Source organism: Bos mutus, chromosome 7, assembly GCF_027580195.1.
Source record: "Bos mutus isolate GX-2022 chromosome 7, NWIPB_WYAK_1.1, whole genome shotgun sequence".
In the NCBI taxonomy this organism is placed as follows: domain Eukaryota; kingdom Metazoa; phylum Chordata; class Mammalia; order Artiodactyla; family Bovidae; genus Bos; species Bos mutus.
Genome location: NC_091623.1, coordinates 60006953 through 60026505, shown reverse-complemented (window position 1 = coordinate 60026505; position 19553 = coordinate 60006953). Strand labels below are relative to the sequence as shown.

Here is a 19553-nt window from a genome sequence, read left to right as displayed (position 1 = left end):
TCCAGAGCACAGATGCCCCCCGGCCCCTGTCAGGGCGCACCTTGTACTGCAGCCGGTGCCGCCGTCCCCGCACGTGCATGTCCCTGGCGTTGGGGTCATTGAAGCTGCACTCACACAGCTTGCAGTGGAAGCGGATCACCCGGCCCTCCTCGTTGCACACCTGAGACACAAGGCTTGGCTGAGCACCACCTGCAGCCCCCACACCCCCCACGCTGTGGGTCTGGGCTCTAACAGGAGCCTCCTCCCCCAGGGCCTTCCAGGCCAGGCACTGGCTTCCTGTCTGCCCTGTGGTTAATGCTTTCAGAGGAGTGACCTTCAGCAGCGCACCCTGCCAGCCTGGCCCTTCTTGCCACCACTTCTGCCACCGTCATCCCATCCTCCTTCCCTGCCCCCACCCACCCCTTCCTGGGGCTGCCACCAGGAAGCCTGCCTGGTGTGGCTGTTTTTCAGGGCACAAAACTGAAGCGCTGAGTGGATTGAACAAGAGCCTGAACTCCAGCACAGAAAAAGTGCCAACATGCAGGTGCCTAGAGGCAGGGACTGTGGGCATGGGAGCAGAGGGCTCAGAACCCAAGCTCCACAAGGAACCGGGTGTCCAGGCAGGTGCCTGGGGGGCACGTGGGCTCCAGTGCCCAAGGGTCACATGCCTGTGGGTTTCCAGGGCACAGATCCCTCCTGCCACCTTCCTTCCTGTAGGAACTGGGGCTGCCTGGGAGCAGGAGACGTCTCCGCCTGTCTCAGACCTCCTTCCGGGATCTGAAGCCTGACACCCAGGGCTCCCAGTGAGGTCCCAGTGATGCTGGCTCGCGGGGTTATTTGCCCAGGCATGTGTGCGAATCTCGAGGCATGGCACCACCAGGCCTAGCCAGGCACGCGATGGTCGTCCAGCTCTTACCTCCTCCACGTAGCCTGGGCCCACTGGCTGCCCCTCACAGCTGCTTCCAGAAGCTTCTGTAGAGCCTCCTCGGGCGGACGGCTCCCCGGGCCGCTCTGATCTGGGGGTCGCTGGTTTCCCGTGGGGGGCTCTGCAGTCAGTTGCTGGCAGTGCAGGAGGCCCTGGAGGGAAGAACTTCATGACTTGTAGCCTGCTCCAGCCAGAAACCATGGCCAGCTCCTGGCCCACCAGCTGGAAGCGTACAACACAAGGCCACTGGGTCCCCCGCCGTCCCTCTCATCCCCTCGTGACGTCAGCCTGTGGGGTCCGTGGTCCTGTGAGAACCTCACCCACCAGCTCGGGTCACAACTGGAGAGCGGGAGCCTCATGGTGTTTTGTGCCCAGGCGGACGGGTCCACAGGGAGGCCCGGGTTGTAGCCTCTCACTGAGGACATCCTCCGTCAACTGCGGAGTCTGCAGCCCTTAGTCAACAGTGGACACCAGGTGGACCAGGGTCACGTTCACTGACCTTGGTTCATTGAGCCCCAGAAGAGAGACTTTTTTTTAATGTGTTTTTAAAAACAATTAATTTATTTATGGCTGCACTGGGTCTTTGTGGCTGCCAGTGCTTTTCTTTAGTTGCGGAGAGTCGGGGCTACTCTGCTGTGGTGCGTGGGTTTTCACTGCGGTGTCCTCTCTTGTGCAGAGTACAGGCTCTGGAGCGCTGGCTCAGTAGTTGTGGCTCACAGGCTTAGCTGTCCTGTGGCAGGTGGGATCTTCCTGGACCACGGATTGAACCCATGTCTCCAGCATTGTAAAGTGGCAGGTTATTTACCACTGAGCTACTAGGGAAGTCCAGGGAGACATTTCTTTGTCACCAAAACTGCTTTACATCTTCACTATCACATGACTGTTCAAACCTCAGTCCTGCTGAGGCTCAAAATAAAATAGCCCCCCATCCCTCAATGTGGTGGTAGAGAGCAAAGACTGTCCCACACTGGGGTAGAACCCCACCTCCACTGCTCACCAGGCGGCCCGGGGGCCAAATGCTTTGCCACACCTCAGTTCTTCCATCTGTAAAGTGGGACTGATGACAAATCTAAAGCATCATAGGGGGAGAGTCAGGCCCTGCACATGACGCCGTCAGTGGAGCTCCTGACACGGAAGCCTATGTACCCATGCCACACAGGGCCTCGGTCACAGCGACAGATGCGGGGGATGCACACCCGAGGGGAGGCGGGGTTGCGAGGAGCCCGCCTTAACCTCCTGGTGCCCACCTAAGTGATCAGAGCACCTGGGGGAGGGGGCTGCATCCAGCACCAGGGCCATTGAGGGGCTGCTCCAGGCCCAGGGCGGGGCTCGCGTGAGCAGCACTCGCTGGGTCCCAAGCTCCAGGAGAGGAAATGGAAGCTGCCATCTCACTGCCCACACTTCCCCAGGTGGACCAAAGGCACCAGGAGGCACCGCCCGGCCGGAATCCGGCAGAGAACCATCAGAGATCCTGCCTCCCCAGAAGCTATGGCACACAGTGAACCGGGTGGCCAGTCTCTGAAGCTCAGGCTCGCCTGGGGTGGCTGTGAGGCGCAGAGCCGTACCCACACGCGAGGCCTTCGAGGTGGCCGGTCTCCTGGGCGGTGGTGGCCTGCTCGGGGCACACACGCTGGGGCTGGCGGGGGCCGCGGGCTTGGCTGAGGCTGCGGGGGCGCTCTCTGCGGTGACGGTGACGGGGATGGAGGCCGGCTGGCTGGTGCTGGGGGCCTGGGCCAAGCCGGGGTCGGCCGGCGCAGGGTCTATGGTGGGGATGGGCTTCCCCAGTTTGGTGTGCAGCTTGAAGACCTGGAACAGACCAGCCCCATCAGGGCCCCTCCCGCCCAACCAACCTCCTCAGGGGCGGGCAGAGCAGCTCACGGTGGTGGGAGCTGGCAGCCTGTGCAAGTGAGGGGGGTCTATCCTGGTCTCCCTGGGAGACCGCCTCCTCCCCAGCCCCCCTTAAATGTCCCAGGGAGGGCCTTCCCAAGCTGTCTCCTGCTAGGAGGTACCCACCAGTCATACACAGGTGGGACCTCAACACAACCCCAAACTCCACACTCCACACCTGTGCTGGTTTCTGCACTCCCAGCACCAGCCCAGGGCCAGCCCCACAGCACATGTGGGTGAATGCGCTGAGGGGGCCGGGTGCTCCGAGGTACGCGTGTGCACGCCCACAGCACAGGTCCACGCTCTGGGGGAACTCATACACACATCCAGAGATACAGATCACCGAGGACACAGTCATAGCCCCTCCTTGGCCTGACCTCCTCCAAGGCATTTAAGTGCTGAAGCTCCACTTGGCAAGGACAATCTGCACTGACGACCGTCTCAGACACATTCACGGGCTCCAAGTCTCTGACACTCACAGCTCAAACCTGCCTCCCCACCCCCATACCCCAGGGCTTCCTGCAGGGCTTCCTGTCCCCAGAAGCAAGTCCCAGCCTGCAAACCGAGCTGTGACACCTGCAGCCCACCCCACCTGGGCTCCAGCTCTCCCCTTGCATACCTGTGACCATCAGGTCAGGGCCCCTTCTCCACACTCCCCTGTTCCTTCCTCTGTGGGGTTTGTGGGTTCACTCAGGTATTTGAGAGCCTGTCCCAGCTGGGCTGGGGGACGAGGCCTGTGGTGAGCTGGGGCAGAGGACAGGACGGGCGCTCGGGGTGGCCCGACCTGCAGAGGGGGCTGGGGAAGGGCTGGCAAGGCCACGGTGTGGGGGGGCGGGTGGTGGTTCAAGGAAAGGCCCTGGGGCAGGAGGGAGCCCGATAGGTGGGCTGGGGCGGCTGGAGGGGATTCTGTGGACAGGGCAGGGGCCTTCCCAACCTTCTCACTCTAAACCACACAGGGCAGCACCAAGCAGGCCTCCTGCCAGGAATCGCCCCCTCCTGCCCTCAACGCACACCCAGAAGGCAAGCATCACCTACCAGGTTCATGACACTGTCTGGGGGGATTTGCTGATTTCCAAAAACCACCTCTGGGCCAAAAAAAGAGGGCCCAGGGAGGGGGAACCTACCTCTTCTCAGGTGGGGGACCCTGTTCACTTCCCCATAAGATGACATACTACAAGCATTTCTAAGGCCATAAGAAAACGCTGCTACTAAAATAGTAATAAATATGACAAGTGCTAATACTAAACAGTGTCAGTTAAATCTCAGATGTTCAAATATGAAAACTTACTACTTTAATTTGATTTTTAAATAAATAAGGACCCCCAAATGGACTATACCATTGGATCTCATCAACATACAGACTCTGGTCCGCATAAACACACAAGACACCCCGAGGGCCCGGAACAGTCTCCTCTTGGGCCGGGCATGGGGTCCGGCTCAATGCCTCTGTCCAGGGGCAGGTGTGACTCTTGTAACTGGGAGGAGGGGCTGCTTTCTGAGGAAGGAAGACACGTGGGCCTGAGGGGAGAGCTGCCTTTCGTGGATTGCTGTCTCCGTGCCCCCCATGTCAGCAGACGCCCCTCTGGGTCCCGAGTGGGCCTGGCTTCATGCAGGGTCCTACCTTCTGGTGCTTGGCCCCCCGGATGTGGGCAGCGTAGGCCTCTGCCCCGGTGCAGGACACGGCACAGAGGTCGCAGCGCAGCTGCGCCTGCACCCCCCGCGGGCTGCCGTTGGGCTGGACGCCCATCTTCTGGGCTGCCTCTTTCTTCTTGTGCTTCTGCCCTTCCAGGTGCTCGCGGTACGTCTGCTGGCAGAGAGCGAGGGCGGCCTGATGGGGGTGTGCCCACCCAGCATCATCTCCCCACAGTTCCCAGGGGTCTGGTGTCCCCACCCCTCTGTTCATGGGCCTCCCAGAGGTTTGTGTACCACCTTTTAAAGCCCAGTCAGGACTTCCCTGGTGGTCCAGTGGTTAAGAATGTGCCTGCCAATGCAGGGGTCGCAGGTTCAATCGCTGATCCTGGAAGACCCCACACGGGGCAGAGCAACTAAGCCCGTGCGCCACAACTACTGAAGTCCATGCGTCCTAGAGCCTGTGGTCTGCAACAAGAGAAGCCACTGCAATGAGCAGCCCTCACACCGCAACTAGAGGGTAGCCCCCGCTTGCCACAACTAGAGAAAAGCCTGCGTAGCAACAAAGACCCAGCACAGACAAAATAAATAAAATCTTAAAAAAAAATAATAAAGTCCAGGCAACAGACCTAGAAGCTCAGACTGAAAAACATAAAGTTTCCTTCTTCTAAAAATCACTGAGCTTCTGAAGCAAGCATCCTCAAAAGACAACACATTTAGTTTCAGAGGCTGCTTGAAAAAATATTCCAGCTTTTCAGAATCTGACCTCAGAAGCCAAGCAAGGACGCGTGTTACCAGAAAGACATGGAACACACTTCTTATTAAGGTGCTGCTTCCAAACCGTGAGTCCACGCAGGAGGGGACTTCGTTGAGTCACAGACCCACGGCTCCTGCCCCAGGGCACCTGAGATACCAGACATGTGACCGAGTGTTCACAGGGCAGCCTTGACTCGTCTCCTGGAAGGGGGCCTGCTGACCCGATGTCCTCTACCCACACCAAGAGCCAATAACCCTCAGAGCAGAAAGGCCTCTGGGAAATACGAAAGGCAGTGGTGATCTTGGCTGGTTCTGGGGGTGGGTAAGGAGGCAGGGACAGGAGTTGGGGCAGTGCTCTCGGAACGCAGGCATCTGTCTTTACCTAAGCCACAGGACACGCATACACACACACATGCATGCACACATATACACATGCACACAGGCATACACATGCACACACACACATATAACACAGGCACACATACACAGATGCGTATATGTGCACACACAAACACATACATGACATAAGAGCCTATGGAGAGAGAGCAGCCTAGAAAGAGATACACCAAGGTGCCAATGGTAAACCACTTCAGAACACACCTCGTAGAAAGAGCATGTGTTCACAGCTTATGCCATCCCAATGCCCGACTTGGTGGTGGCGGTGGTAACAGCGGCAGATGCGTGAGCCTGCTCAAGTGATGAGCTTGCACAGAGCAAACCACATGTACACACATACTCACATGCAAAGGCACACACGGGTGCAACTGAGACTAGTAAAACCAGGGGCATCTGACTAAGCTGCCACCTGACTAAGGCGGCAGGTTCAAGGCCAACAAACGTCAGCACTGGAGGCAGGCTGGTGGGCCTCCCTGCAGTTTTTCTTACAACCACATGTGAACCCACCGCTACCTCAATAAAAACGCCAATGCAAAAGCGCTGCTAACATTAGCAAAAAGCTGGGAATAACAGGAGCTGACATTTCTATGTGCCAGATGCTATACCGAGTGATGATGCACTTGGGCAAACCCAGTCCCATGGGAGACAAGGCTGAGAGAGACCTTGACACCGCTCGGGTGATGCTCACATGCCCACACCCCATCCCATCCCACATCTGTGGGGAGCGTCCCACGCTTGCTCAGTGTGATGCCATGAAGGGTCTAGAATCACAGAGCAGACCTTGTGTTTGACTGGTGACAATACCCAAGAATCCTTACGATGCAAATTTAAAGTCACGCAGAGAAATAAAGAAGGGAACAGGGAAAGCCAATGTCTAAAGGAGAGTCATGCAGTGGAAAGAAGCACAAGGAGTGGGGATGCCCTGAAATCTGAGGAGGGAAGGACCATGGACAGCTGGGGGTCTTGGCGTCGAGGCCCTGAGTGTGGGGGACCTGGCCCTTAACCCTCAGCCAGGAATTCGGGCTGGAGAAGACAGGCATGGGTGCCTCCCAAGTCTCTGCAGTCCACAATGGGAAGTCTCTACAGGCCTCCAGGGGCAGCTTGACGAGCCCTAGTGTCTGATGACCTCTGCAGGGAGCAAGCTGGGTTACCTGCGATCATGGCTTGGGAGGGCCTTTGCTTACAGAGAAGTACAGGCCCACTCACATGCACACACACGTGCTGCTCCTACCTGGCCGCAGGCCTGTCTCCATGGCCCTTCCTACACAACGCTGCCTGTCCGGCCCTGCAGCAAAGTTCCACTGTGACCAGCCACATCCACTGGGCCTCATGTCCAGGAGGGGTCATGAGTGCCTCCCTGCTGCAGACAGCCTCAGAGTGCAAGACTACGCTGCTGCGGCCCACACCCAGAGCTGGGCTGGCTTTCATGTCTTCCACAAGAACATCAGGCAGTTTTAAGGCCATGCTGATGCCCACTTGATGATGCAAATTACTAACAAGCCTCTTTTGGGCAGGTAACAACCCTGCCCTCTGGCCGGCTGCAAGGACGAGGAAGGGCTCCCCTACTATGGGGGCAGGGGGCTCCCCTGGGCCTCCCAACAGGGGCCAGAGTGGGGGCCTGACCTGGGGGCCGGCACAGCTGATCTTGCAGATGTCACAGTAGTGAAGCGGGAGCGGCTGGGGGCCGGTCCGGGGTCTGGGCAGCTTGCTGGGAACTGGAAGCTTCTTGGCAACGCTGTTGGTGCAGCTGGCACTGGGATTGCCTACTGGGCCACCCCACTGGGATGAGTCCACAGGCTTTGGGGGTGGGGGTGGCGGCGGCGGCGGCTGCATCTGTGGGGTGAGCAGCGGTGGGTAGTAAGGACCCGCCACGGAGTAGGAGGACGCGTCATAGCTTGGGTAGCTTGGTCCTAAGAAGGAAGAGAAGAGTGGTTGGTTTTGAGAGAAGGACCACATGTATTGCAGCAGCAAGCAGTGGAGTGGCCTGTGCCCATTGCCGGCTCACCTGTGTACGGGGCGGAGGCTGCGCTGAAGGATGACGAGGCTGGCAGGGTGGGGATGGAGGAAGCCATGGGCTGGGCGCTGCTCGTTGGGGCATATGTGTAGCTGGAGCAGGCGACGCTGGCTGGTGGCCCTGCCTCAGCGGTGGGCATCTGTGGCAGGGGCTGTGCCTGGCCATACCCACCGCCCCGTAGGCTCCTTGGGTCCCTGGAGAGCAAGCATAGCCTCTGCAGAGTCAGCCCTGCGGCCCTGGGTCCCGTGAGTGGACAGTGAGAGCCACATGGGCAACAGTGTGGCTAGCTGGCCATGAAGCCCGGGTGTCTGAGAGGTGCTGGAGGCCAGAGCCCCCGGTTCTTCCATCTCCAAGTCCTCCATGAAACCCACCTTCTTCCATCCTGGGAAAGCCTCCCGGGAAACCACTCCCAGCTCCACTTCAGTCTCTCCCCATCTTTCTGCCGCCCCTCCCCACCCTCCCTTCACACCCTCTGGCCCACTGACCTGTGGAGACCTGGGGATGTATCAAGACAACCCACCCGACTCCCGCACTATGAATCTGGAGTTTGAAATGGGACTTTCCCAGGGTCCCTCCTGTATGAACAAGGACACTGGCCCCCACCCTGACCCACCTGGCGGGCAGAGTGTGGCTGTGGCTGGGAGCTGATGGCCGGCAGCAGGCGGAGGGTACTGTTTGCTCTCGTAGCCACTGGTGGCTGTCGACAGTCCATAACTGTAACTGTCCTGAGCGGGTTTCCACAGGGAACACAGGGCAGGGAGAATGGTGCTCAGGGCAGGGTGAGGCACCCTCCCTCAGTCCCCGCCCCAGGCCCGCATCCATAGCATTCCTGAACTCCGGCCCTGTACCAAAGCTCTGTTTTGGGACCTGGGAATGAGGGACCAGGGAGAGGGCCGTGGCCTGCTCCCTCAGAACCTCATATCTGAGAGCAAAAGTCCCACAGGACATGGGCTGCTGGGGACGGCTCCTCAGAGGGGCGGTGACAAGGAGGCTGGTATGCAGAGACTCCAGGACAGAGCTCCCAGTCAGGTCAGTAGAGTCCAGAGGCCTTGGTGGGGGTCAGTGTATAGGCTTACAGGAGACCCAGAAGGTGGTCAGAGCAGAGGCCCAAGAGGGCCAGGAGAGGGGCTGGGCGGGCAAGTGGGCAGGGGCTGTGGGAAGGATCTGGGGTGGCAGGGAACAGGGCTGGATTTTGGTTCACAGGGGAATTCCAGCTGCGGGGTGGACCAGGGATGATGTGGAGGCGAGGACAGAAGCACAAAGGCCGTAGGAGGCCCTAGGAACAGGGCAGGAGCTCAGGATGGTGGGTTTGGAGAAGTCCCAGGAACAGGGCAGGAGCTCAGGATGGTGGGTTTGGAAAAGTCCCAGGGCTCTGGGGGAAGCAAAGGGGAGATAAGGAGGAAGGAGATGGAGCCAGATGGGTACAAGCTTGGCTGAGCGAGTCAGGAACCAGCTGTAGGTGACAGAGGCTGGGGGGTAGGCGGTGGGCCACATGGAGCGTGGGAGCACAACTGCCCGATCTGCAGACCTGGGGCTCAGGGTCAGCACCCGGAGGGCCCAGAAAGGAGGAGCCCATTCTCCATGCCCTCTATGGGCAGGGACAGGAGCATTAGGAGTGGGGACCTGTCCCCGACTGTGTTCTCAAGGAAGGGCCGTGCTGGGCAGAGACAAGTGGCTGATACCTGGTAGGAGGGTGCTGTGGTGGCAGCTGGCGTAGGCTCCTGGGGCTGGGTGCTATAACCGAGGTCCTGACCGGAATGGGGCTGGTACCCACTGTATCCTGGCCCGGGGGGCGGGGCAGCCTCAGGAAATGGGATCAGGGCTGGACCCAGTCCAGGAGCAGGCTGTGTGGACAAGCTGGCTCCAGCAGTGGGGAGGGGGAAAGCCGACGGAGGCGGGACGCTGGAACCACAGATGAACACAGCGTTAGATCCCGGCCCAGTCCGTAAGGACCTGCGCTGAGCAAAAAAATGCCACTGACGCTAGGAACCTGCTCTCCGGGTGCTCCCAGTCCAAGACCTTCCTGGGAGCGCGAGCACCATTGGAAGCTCTCTTCCCGAGTTCACACAATCTCACAGCAAGCCTGCTAAGTTGGAGCCAGCCTGGTCCCCGTTTCCAGGAAAATCATGGACGATGCATGAACACTAAACTAAGAATTCTTTACCTTCGAGAACCAGCTCTTGTTCAGGGTTTGCTCTGCAGGAAGCCGTGTGTGTGTGTGTGTGTGTGTGTGTGTGTGTATGTGTGTCCGTTTAGTTGTGTTTGACTCTTTGTGACCCCATGGACTGTAACCCACCAGGCTCCTCTGTCCATGGGATTTCCCAGGCAATAATACTGGAGTGGATAGCCATTCCCTTCTCCAGGGGATCTACCCAACCCAAGGATCGAACCCACGTCTCCTGCATTGCAGGCAGATTCTTTACCATCTGAGCCACCAGGGAAGCCCGTCGGAAGCCCAGAACCTAGGCCTCTTATCTACCTCACCTCATCCCACCTTCTGGCCCTTAGAGAAGACACTGGCTGGCTGGCTGTCAGTCTACCTGTTGGTCTGTCGCCACTGTCTAGATGAGGAACTCTGAGGACAGGTGATGAGTGAGGTACTCTATTCGGACCCAGATAGGTCTGATCCCCGCACCCCCTTACTCTGCTAAATATCAGCCAACCCGTAGAGAGCGCTCGAATTTAAAAGCCCATGTATCGGAGAAGGGTATCAGCAAAGATTTTAGCCCAATTCCAATAAGAATCATATAAGAAAGTTCCCGTGACCCTCCTACATGGTTGGTGGGAATGTACACTGGTACAGTCACTATGGAAAACAGTGTGGACATTCCCTAAAAAATAAAAACAGAAGGAATCTCCTGGCAGCTCAGTGGCTAGAACTCCACACTCTGACTGCCAAGGGCCTGGGTTCAATCCTTGTGTGTGTGTGTGTTAGTCACTCAGTCGTGTCCAACTCTTTGCAACTCACTGGACCATAGCCCAGCAGGCTCCTCTGTCCATGGAATTCTCCAGGTAAGAATACCAGAGTGTGTTGCCATTCCCTTCTCCAGGGGATCTTCCTGACCCAGGGATTGAACCCAGGTCTCCCACATTGCAGGCAGATTCTCTACCATCTGAGCCACCAGGGAAGCCCTGGGTTCAATCCTCGGTTGGGAACTAAAATCCCACAATCTGTGCCAATGCAGCCCCAAAATACAAACATAAAAACAATAAATTTTAAAAAATAGAGCTACCATATGATCCAGCAACCCCACTCCTGGATATATATCCAGAAAAGACAAAACACTCTAATTCAAAAAGATACATGCACCTCAGTGTTCTCAGCAGCACTGATACAGTTGCCAAGACATGGGAGCAACCTAAGCGTCCATTCACAGATTAATACGTAAAGATGTGGTATGTATATATATGTATATATACACACACACAGTGGAATATTACTCAGTCATAAAAAGAATGAAATATTGCCATTTGCAACAACATGGATGGACCTAGAGATTATCATACTAAGTGAAGTGAGTCAGACAGAGAAAGACAAATATCATATGATATCACTTATACGTGGAATCTAAAAATAATAAATGAATTTATTCACAAAACAGAACCAGACACATAGACACAGAAAACTTTACATTTACCAAAGGGGAGGGGAGTGAGGGATAAACTGGGAGTATGGGGTTAACAGATATATACTATTATGCATTAAAGTAGATAGCATGGGGGACTATGTTCAACATCTTATTATATTATAATCTATAATGATAGAGAATCTGAAAATACTGTATCACTTTGCTGTACACCTGAAACTAACACAATATTGCAGATCAACTATGCTTCAGTTTTTGAAAGAAGAAGTTCCCGCAAACCCCGTAGGGGATGAGGCAAGGTGTGTGCCCAGCCCAGGGCCAGGCAGACCCAGGGCGCAGAGGGACGACGGCTGGCAGCACCGGCCCACGAGTGCCTTCACACACATTCTGGGCCGACATCAGACTCACACGTGGCACCCACAGTGCTATCCCTGCCCACTGGGAGACCCATGGGGAAGTGGGGGCCACACTGGGGGTGTGTTATCCCAGCCATGCTGGGGGCGCTGAGGGCCAAGCAGAGTCCACTGCATTGCCCTGCCAGGACCGTGCCCAGCTCCTGGCCAGCAGCTCCTCATTCCTCCTGGCAGCCGAAGGGGTCCTCTTCAAGCACAGACTTGATCGGGTCACCTGCCTGCTCAGAGCCTCCCAAGGCCCGCGGCCCCATCCCCGCCCACACCCCCTCACTTGCCTCCTCCTCCAGCACTCCTAGAGCCCTGGCAGGAGAGCAGCGGTATCCTGGAACTCACCACCCTGCCCCCCGTCACCAGCTTCATTTTCCCGCCCAGCATTGCCTGATGCAATCCTTCCACCACTTCTACTTCCGGGAAGCCCCAGGAACTGCAGTGGGTCTCAGGCCATTTCCCAGCACTACAGGGGCACCTGGCACGTGGCAGGCACTCAGCAAATATTAGCACGGGGAATGGTGGATGGAAGCGGCCGGATAGGCAGTGTCCCGGCTCCCAGGGTGCTGGGCTCCTTCTCCCCACGTCCTGATATGGTCTCCCTTTATGTGTATGTGTCTGTGTCCTAATCGCTCTCTTTTGACTTATTTGGCTGTGCTAGGTCTTAGTTGCAGCACATGGGATCTTCGACCTTCACTGTGGCATGCAGGTTATCTTTTAGTCTCAGCATGTGGGATCTAGTTCCCTGACCAGGGATCAAACCCGGGCCCCCTGCATTGGGAGCATGGAGTCTTAGCCATTGGACCAGCAGGGAGGTCCCCTAATCTCCTCCCCTTATAAGGATACCAGGCATATTGGATCAGGGCCATCCTAATAGCTCATTTATAGCTTCCCTGGTGGTTCTGAGTGACTGAACTGAACTGAACTGAACTGGTGGTTCAGTGGTAAAGAACACACCTACTCATGCAGGAGACACGTGTTTGATCACTGGGTCGAAAGATCAGGCAAGATCCCCTGGAGACGGAAATGGCAACCCGCTCCAGTATTCTTGCCTGGGAAATCCCACGGACGGAGGAGCCTGCAGGGCTACAGTCCATAAGGTCAGAGAGTTGGACACGACCACACACACACACACACACCTCATTTTACTGTAATTATCTCTTCAAAAACCCTACCTTCTACAGTCACATTCTTGAGTTAGGACTGAAGCCCTGACGCCCCAAACCTCACGGCCGAATATAAATTTCATGCGACACAAGTCAGCCCACACCAGCTGCTTCAGGTCATTACTGTAGCAAAACTCAAATGATATGAAAATGTTGATTACACAAACATCATTCATACTGAAAAGAAAGCACCTAACATAAGGTTTACAGAATATATAATCATTTACGAATTAGTATGTTTTTATTTCAGACACCCAAACATCACCAGCCCATCACCAGACACACTCAGTAGTAACCTATGATGATTTGACAACTATAAACCAATGTCACTTTTTTTTTCTTGCTCATTAGAAAGGTGTATTTGTTGAGGTAGGTGGGACAGGACATACGGTATCTAATTTTTGCCAGCTTGGTCTATCATGTTGAAATGTTGGGACATGGCATGCCAGCTTCCATTTGTACTTTTGCCCTGGGCCTCTCAAACCGTAAAGGCTATTCATTTGTTTGAGTCTATCACAGTTCATTCGCCTATTTTACTATTGGATGGTACCTACATTATGTATCAGTTAGCTTCTGAAGAGTTAAAAATTACCCCCGATAAATGTCAATTGGTGCAGCCACTATGGAAAACAGTTTGAAGGCTCCTCAAAAAACTAAAAATAGAACTAAGACATGTTCCAACAATTTCATTCCTGGGTAATCTTCTGAAGCGAAAAGGTTATACACCTCAATGTTCACTGCAGCATTATTTACAATAACCAAGATATGGAATTAACCTAAGTGTCCATGGATAGACGAATAGATAAAGCAGATAGATAAAGAAGACGTATGTATCTTTATCCACTAACAACAGACACTTAAGTACACACACAGATATGTGTGTGCACAACAGAATATTATTCAGCCATAAAAAAGAATGAAATCTTGCTATTTTTGACAACAGAGTATTATGCTGAGTGAAATTAGAGGAGGACAAACAACACGTGATCCCACCTACATGAAGAATCTATAAAACAGATGAATAAACATGACAAAACAGAAGCAGACTCAGAGATACAGAGAACAAACTGGTGGTAGCCAGAAGGGAGGCGGGACAGGAAAATGAGTGAAATAGGCAAGGGAGATGAAGAGGAAGAAACTACCAGTCCTTAAATAAGCCACAGGAATGTAATATAGAGCATAGGGAATATAGTCAATAATACTGCAATAAAGATACATTTAATGTTATTTATTAATAAATATTCAATACTATATTTAAAATTATTAATATAGATGTATTTATACATAAATACAGTTGATAAATTTGCATGGTGGCAGATGATGACTAGACTTTATCCTGGTGACCATTTTGTAACATATAAAAATATATAAAATTTCTGTTACATACCTGAAATTAACAGATTATTATAAGTGATTGTACTTCAATTTAGAGAACTACCCCCAGTGATGTGGCTCCAAACAATAGTTATCATCCATCTTTACAGTTTCTGTGGGTCAGAATTTGGGGGTTGCATGGGTGGGCTCTGACTCAGGGTGTTCATGAAGTTGCCAATAAGAAGCCGGCTGGGGCAGCATTGTCTGAAGGCTCGACTGGGGTAGTGGGATCTGCTTCCAGGATGGCTCCTTTACGTGGTGGGCAAGTTGCTGATTTCCCAGTGCTGCTTGGGTGTTCTTACAACATGGCTACCTGCTTCCCCCAGAATGAGAGAGAGAGGGGAAGGACCAGTGGAAGCTATCCTTGTTATGACCCAGCTTTAGACATCACGTGGCATGACTTCTGCCACATTCTGTGTTAGAAGTGAACCACTGAGGGACTTCCCTGGTGGTCCAGAGGTTAAGACTCTGGGCTTCCAATGCAGGAGGCGTGGGTTTGATCCCTGGTCAGAGAACTAGAGGGGCTTCCCAGGTGGCGCTCATGGTAAAGAACCTGCCTGCCAATGCAAGAGACACAAAAGACGTGGGTTTCATCCCTGAGTTGGGAAGATCCTCTGGAGGAGGGCATGGCAACCCACTCCAGCATTCTTGCCTGGAGAATCCCACAGACAGATGAGCCGGAAGGCCACAGTTCATAGGGACACAAAGAGCTGGACATGACTGAAGCAACGTAGCATGCATGTGCACAATGAACTAGACCCCACATGCCAGCTGGCATGGCCAAGAAATTAAAAAAAGAAGAAGAAGTGAACCACCAAATCCACCCCACCCTCAAGGGGAGAGGATTAGGCCCCAACTTGTGAAGGAAGGAGTGAGCTTATTTATATGTTGAATATGAGAACTTATGGAAAATTTTTTATTATCTTTTTAAAGATCCGTATTATATTTTTTAATTTTTGGCCACATCGTGAGACATGCCGGATCTTAGTTACCCGACCAGGGATTGATCCTGCTCCCCCTGCACCCCCTGCAGTGGAGTGTTTAACCACTGGACCCCCCAGGGAAGTCCCTATGGTTATGTTTTTAAACCACCACATGCTATTTGCAATTTTCTACCGTCACCTGTGTTCTGTGCATGTTCTACGCATGTCTTCTTGTGCCGGCTTCCCCTTAGGACTTGTTGTGCTGCCTGGGTCCCATACCACCAGCTCCAACCAGGGCACGGTTGAGGGCAATGGGGCAAGGGCGCCTGCTTCAGCTCCACCAGGATTTGTCGGGGAGCTGGGGCCACCTTCTCCTGACTCAGTCACATGGGACAGTCCACGGGACAGAGGTGGTCCCAGCCCAAACCAGCAAGGAAAATGGAAGGCATACTTTGGGAGGATGATAAAAGGCTATGCTGTTGAAGCCACCCAGAAGGCTCACCAAGGTGGTCTGAGCTGTCCAAGCTGCAAGGACAGAACTGGAGCTCTCTGGGCTGAGCTCTGCTGCCTCTGCTGGGGAAGAGACCATCAGCACTGCACACTGATGCTTCCTTCTTCTTAAGATTTTTTTTAGCTGCACTAGGTCTTAGCAGTAGCGCAAGGGCTTTCTCTTGTTGCAGCACACAGGCTCAGTAGTTACAGCATGCGGACTTAGTCACCCTGAGGCAGATGGGATCTTTGTTCCCCGACCAGGGATGGAGCTCATGTCCCCTGCATGGAAAGGCTGATTCTCAATCCCTGGACCACCAGGGGAGTCCCAAGCTTCCCAGCATGCCAAGGGCCCCCACCTCCATCCAGTGGGGTCTCTCCTCCCAGCCCTGAAGCCCAGCACACAGAGTGGTGCCAGCTGAGGAGGCAGAGGCAAGTGTCTCCCGGGTGGAAGGATGAGTCTCATCCTTTAGCTGAGGGCCCCAGTGAGGAAGCCGAGACAACTTTGGGGTGTTCTTCACCGGCTGCTGCAGTGACCCAGTTAAAAGCTGTGTCTCTGTCCAGTGGGGGCCCCATGCAGGGAACCACTGAGGTGGGTGGTTGTTAACCTTGTTCATGCCAGGAGATTCAATGGCCTGTTCCATTTAGGGCAAGGTTTATCGCTCCTGGTCCTGTTGACACTGTGAACCCCATCTCTCTTCATAGGGGACCGTCCTGGGCACTTCAGGCTCTGAAGTGCCCAGCATCCCTGGCCTCTACCCACTCAGTGCCTGGAGCACCCACAGTCATGACAACCAGAGATACTCCCAAACACTGATTGAGAGCTACTGGTCCCAATCCCAGGGTACCAGCTTTGAGACCCAGGCCACGATGGGCGGCGTTATGTGCTCAATTATGCCTGGTCCAGACCCTGCTCCAGAAGGACCCCTGGGACGCTGCGGGCTGCTGTCTGACTGGGGATCAGGCCCAAGACAGCATGTCTGCGGGCATAAACTGAGAACTGAAGACACGTTTTGGTTGTGTATGACACCGAGTAGTGACGATTACACACCCTGAGGTTTGAAGGCTGCTTCCCAGGTGGTGCTAATGGTAAGGAACTCACATGCCAATGCAGGAGACATAAAAGACATGGGTTTGATCCCTGGATCGGGAAGAACCCTTGGAGAAGGAAATGGCAACCCACTGCAGTATTGTTGCCTGGAGAATCCCATGGACAGAGAAGACTGGTGGGCTACAGTCCACGGGTTTGCAAAACAGTTGGACATGACTGAAACGACTTAGCACAGGCTAAACCAAAGTCAAGGACAAGAGGAGAGTCTGCCCACAGATGGCCTTGATGTAACTCAGTGCTGGGAGACCTCAGGTGTTCCTGTGCCTGCAGGGTGCCCCCATCAGGTTTATTATGAAGGCAGGCAAAGGTCACAGCTGTGAGAAGGCCAGTTGGCTGTGAGATGCACAGGGCTGAGTATACATCAGCTTTGAGGTTTGTTTTTTGGCTGTGCTGGGGCTTAGTTGCAGCACTTGGAATCTTCAATTGCAGCATGTGGGATCTAGTTCCCTAACCAGGGATCGAACCCGGGCCCCTTGCATTGGGAGCAAAGAGTCTTAGCCACTGGACCACCACGGAGTCCCAGCTCTGAGTTTTATTTGGGATGGTGAAACACCCTTGACCTTACCAGAGGTCACTCTCCCATCTGCTCAGATGACAGGAGGAAGCACCTCTGCGGAGGGAATAGCTGGGATGCTGGGGGAGGGGCAGGAGAGATGGAAACATGCTGTCTGGGAGAAGGATGGGTGTGCTGACAGCCGGACAGGTGGTAGGAGCCTCCCCCTCCAACCTCGGACCAGAAAGGCCTGATTATGGAGGTTTCTGGGGTTCCAGAGAGGGGTTCAGATGCAGCCCCCAGGCTGAGAGCAGGGCCTGGCACACATGTGGGGATGGGAGATGAGCACGGAGGTTGGCAGGAGAACAGCATGGAGGAGCTGTGGGTGACAGGAGGCTGGGTGGTGGGTTCGGGGATGCCAGGCAGAATATGGGAGTCAGAGGTTTCTTAGGACGAGCTCTGTCCTGTTTCAGGGCACTAGTGGGGTGCTATGCTCTGAATCATGCCCTCCCCTAAGTTCACATGAAGCCCTAACCCCAATGTGACTTGTTTGGAGATACAGTAATTACAGAATTAAATGAAGCTGTAAGGGTGGGGTCCTCATCCTGCGAGGCTGGGGTTCTTATGAGAAGACACACTGGGGATGCCTGCACAGAGGGAAGACCACACGAGCACGTGGGAAGAAGGCAGCCATCTGTGGGCCGAGGGGCCTTGGGAGAAACCAACCCTGCTGGCACCTTGGTCTTGAACATGCAGCTTCCAGACTGTGAGAAACAGATGCGCTGTTTAGGCTGCCCAGTCTGTGGTGCTATTATGATGGCCCGAGCGGACTAGACTGGCAGTGAGGGCTGAGGACGGGAGAAGCTGAGGGTCCTTACAGGGCATGACACACATGGGCCTCAACCAGCCTGGTGGAAGTGGGGAGAAGACGCACGAGACTTCAGGCCTCCTGCACAAAGTCCGGCCACGCTGGTGGCTGGTAGTCGAGAGCTTTGCAAACACCCAAATGGGGGCTTGCCAAGCAGTCAAGTAAATAAATGTTTGGTGACAATGATCAGAGCAGTAGCTGTGACCCCAAAGGGAACACTGGGCCTACCATATGCTGAGTCACTGCTCACAACGGCACAAAGGTGTCCATGGTCTGGGAGGATCATGGGTGACCTGGCATTTATTTAGCAGAGCAAGCTCTGTGAGGAAGCAGAGCACGATGCCCTGGAGCTGTGGGGCGGGGGTGGTGAGGGATGTGCAGGTCCTATGATCTCACACCCTTCTCAGGAGTGGCATGGTAGAGCCCCAACTAGACCATTAAAGAGAGAAACGGAAGGGATTTAAAGCAGGGCTTGGACAGTGTGGCCACACCTGCCCACTGCCTGTTTTTGCACAGCCCATTAACAGAGAATGGATTTTGCATTTTTGAGTGGTTGGAGAGGGTTAAGAGAGTACGATTTTATGACATGTGAAAAGTATACGAAATTCAGTGTCAATATATAAGTTTTGATGGCCCACAGCCTCATCCACTTGTTTACATCTCTTCAGCTGCTTCCACTTTACGGCGGCAGAGCTCTGTAGTGGCGACATGTATAGTACAGTCTGCTGCTGTGGGCTGAATGTCCGTGTCTGTGCAAAATTGTTATGCTGAACCCCCTTCCCCTGAATATCATGTTAGAAGGTGGGGCCTTTGGGAGGTAATTTAGCATTAGATGAGGTCATGAGGGTGGGGCCCCTGAGATGGGATTAGTGCCCTTATAAAAGTCATAGGACAGAAGTGAATCAGACAGGGGAGAACTATCAAATGACGTCCCTTATATGTGGAATCTCAAAAGAAATAATACAAATGAACTTACTTACAAAATAGAAAAAGACGCACAGACTGAGAGAATGAATTTATGGGAATTTATGGGTGGTGGGGGGAAGGAGGGGGAAAAAGGATAGTTAGGTAATTTGGGATGGGCACGTACACACTGCTATGTTTAAAATGGATAACCAACAAGGACCTATGTATAGCACAGGGAACTCTGCTCAATGTTATATGGCAGCCTGGATGGGAGGGGAGTTTAGGGGAGAATGAATACATGTATATGTATGGCTGAGTCCCTTATCTGTTCAACTGAAACTATTACAACAATGTTAATCAGCTACACCCCAATACAAAATAAAAAGTTAAAAAGTCACAGGAGGGCTTCCTCCACCCTCTGCGCTCCTCTATGTGAGGACAAACAGAAGTCAGTGTCTGCAACCCAGAGAGGGTTCTCAGCAGAGCCCAGCCCTGTCTGTGTCCTGATGGCAGACCTCCAGCCATGGGAACTTAGAGGAATAAACTGTTACTTACAAGTCATCCAGTCTGTGGTGTTTGGTCACAGCAGGCTGAACTAAGACACCCACAGAGTGGAAAATATTTACTCTCTGACCCTTTACAGACAAGG

The 19553-nt window shown here is 54.1% G+C and overlaps 1 protein-coding gene across 1 annotated transcript in view; it reads right to left on the bottom strand.

Annotated features, from left to right (window-relative positions):
* The window catches only part of ZFR2 (zinc finger RNA binding protein 2), a 45779-nt gene that overhangs the window by 14271 nt on the left and 11955 nt on the right, over positions 1–19553 (bottom strand). The window contains exons 2-9 of the mRNA XM_070374731.1: positions 9269–9488; positions 8200–8311; positions 7586–7780; positions 7196–7482; positions 4413–4595; positions 2470–2710; positions 896–1056; positions 41–160 (exon numbers count right to left, since the gene is read on the bottom strand). Of these exons, the coding sequence (XP_070230832.1) occupies positions 41–160; positions 896–1056; positions 2470–2710; positions 4413–4595; positions 7196–7482; positions 7586–7780; positions 8200–8311; positions 9269–9488 (1519 nt within the window). The remainder of the gene's footprint in view (positions 1–40; positions 161–895; positions 1057–2469; positions 2711–4412; positions 4596–7195; positions 7483–7585; positions 7781–8199; positions 8312–9268; positions 9489–19553) is intronic.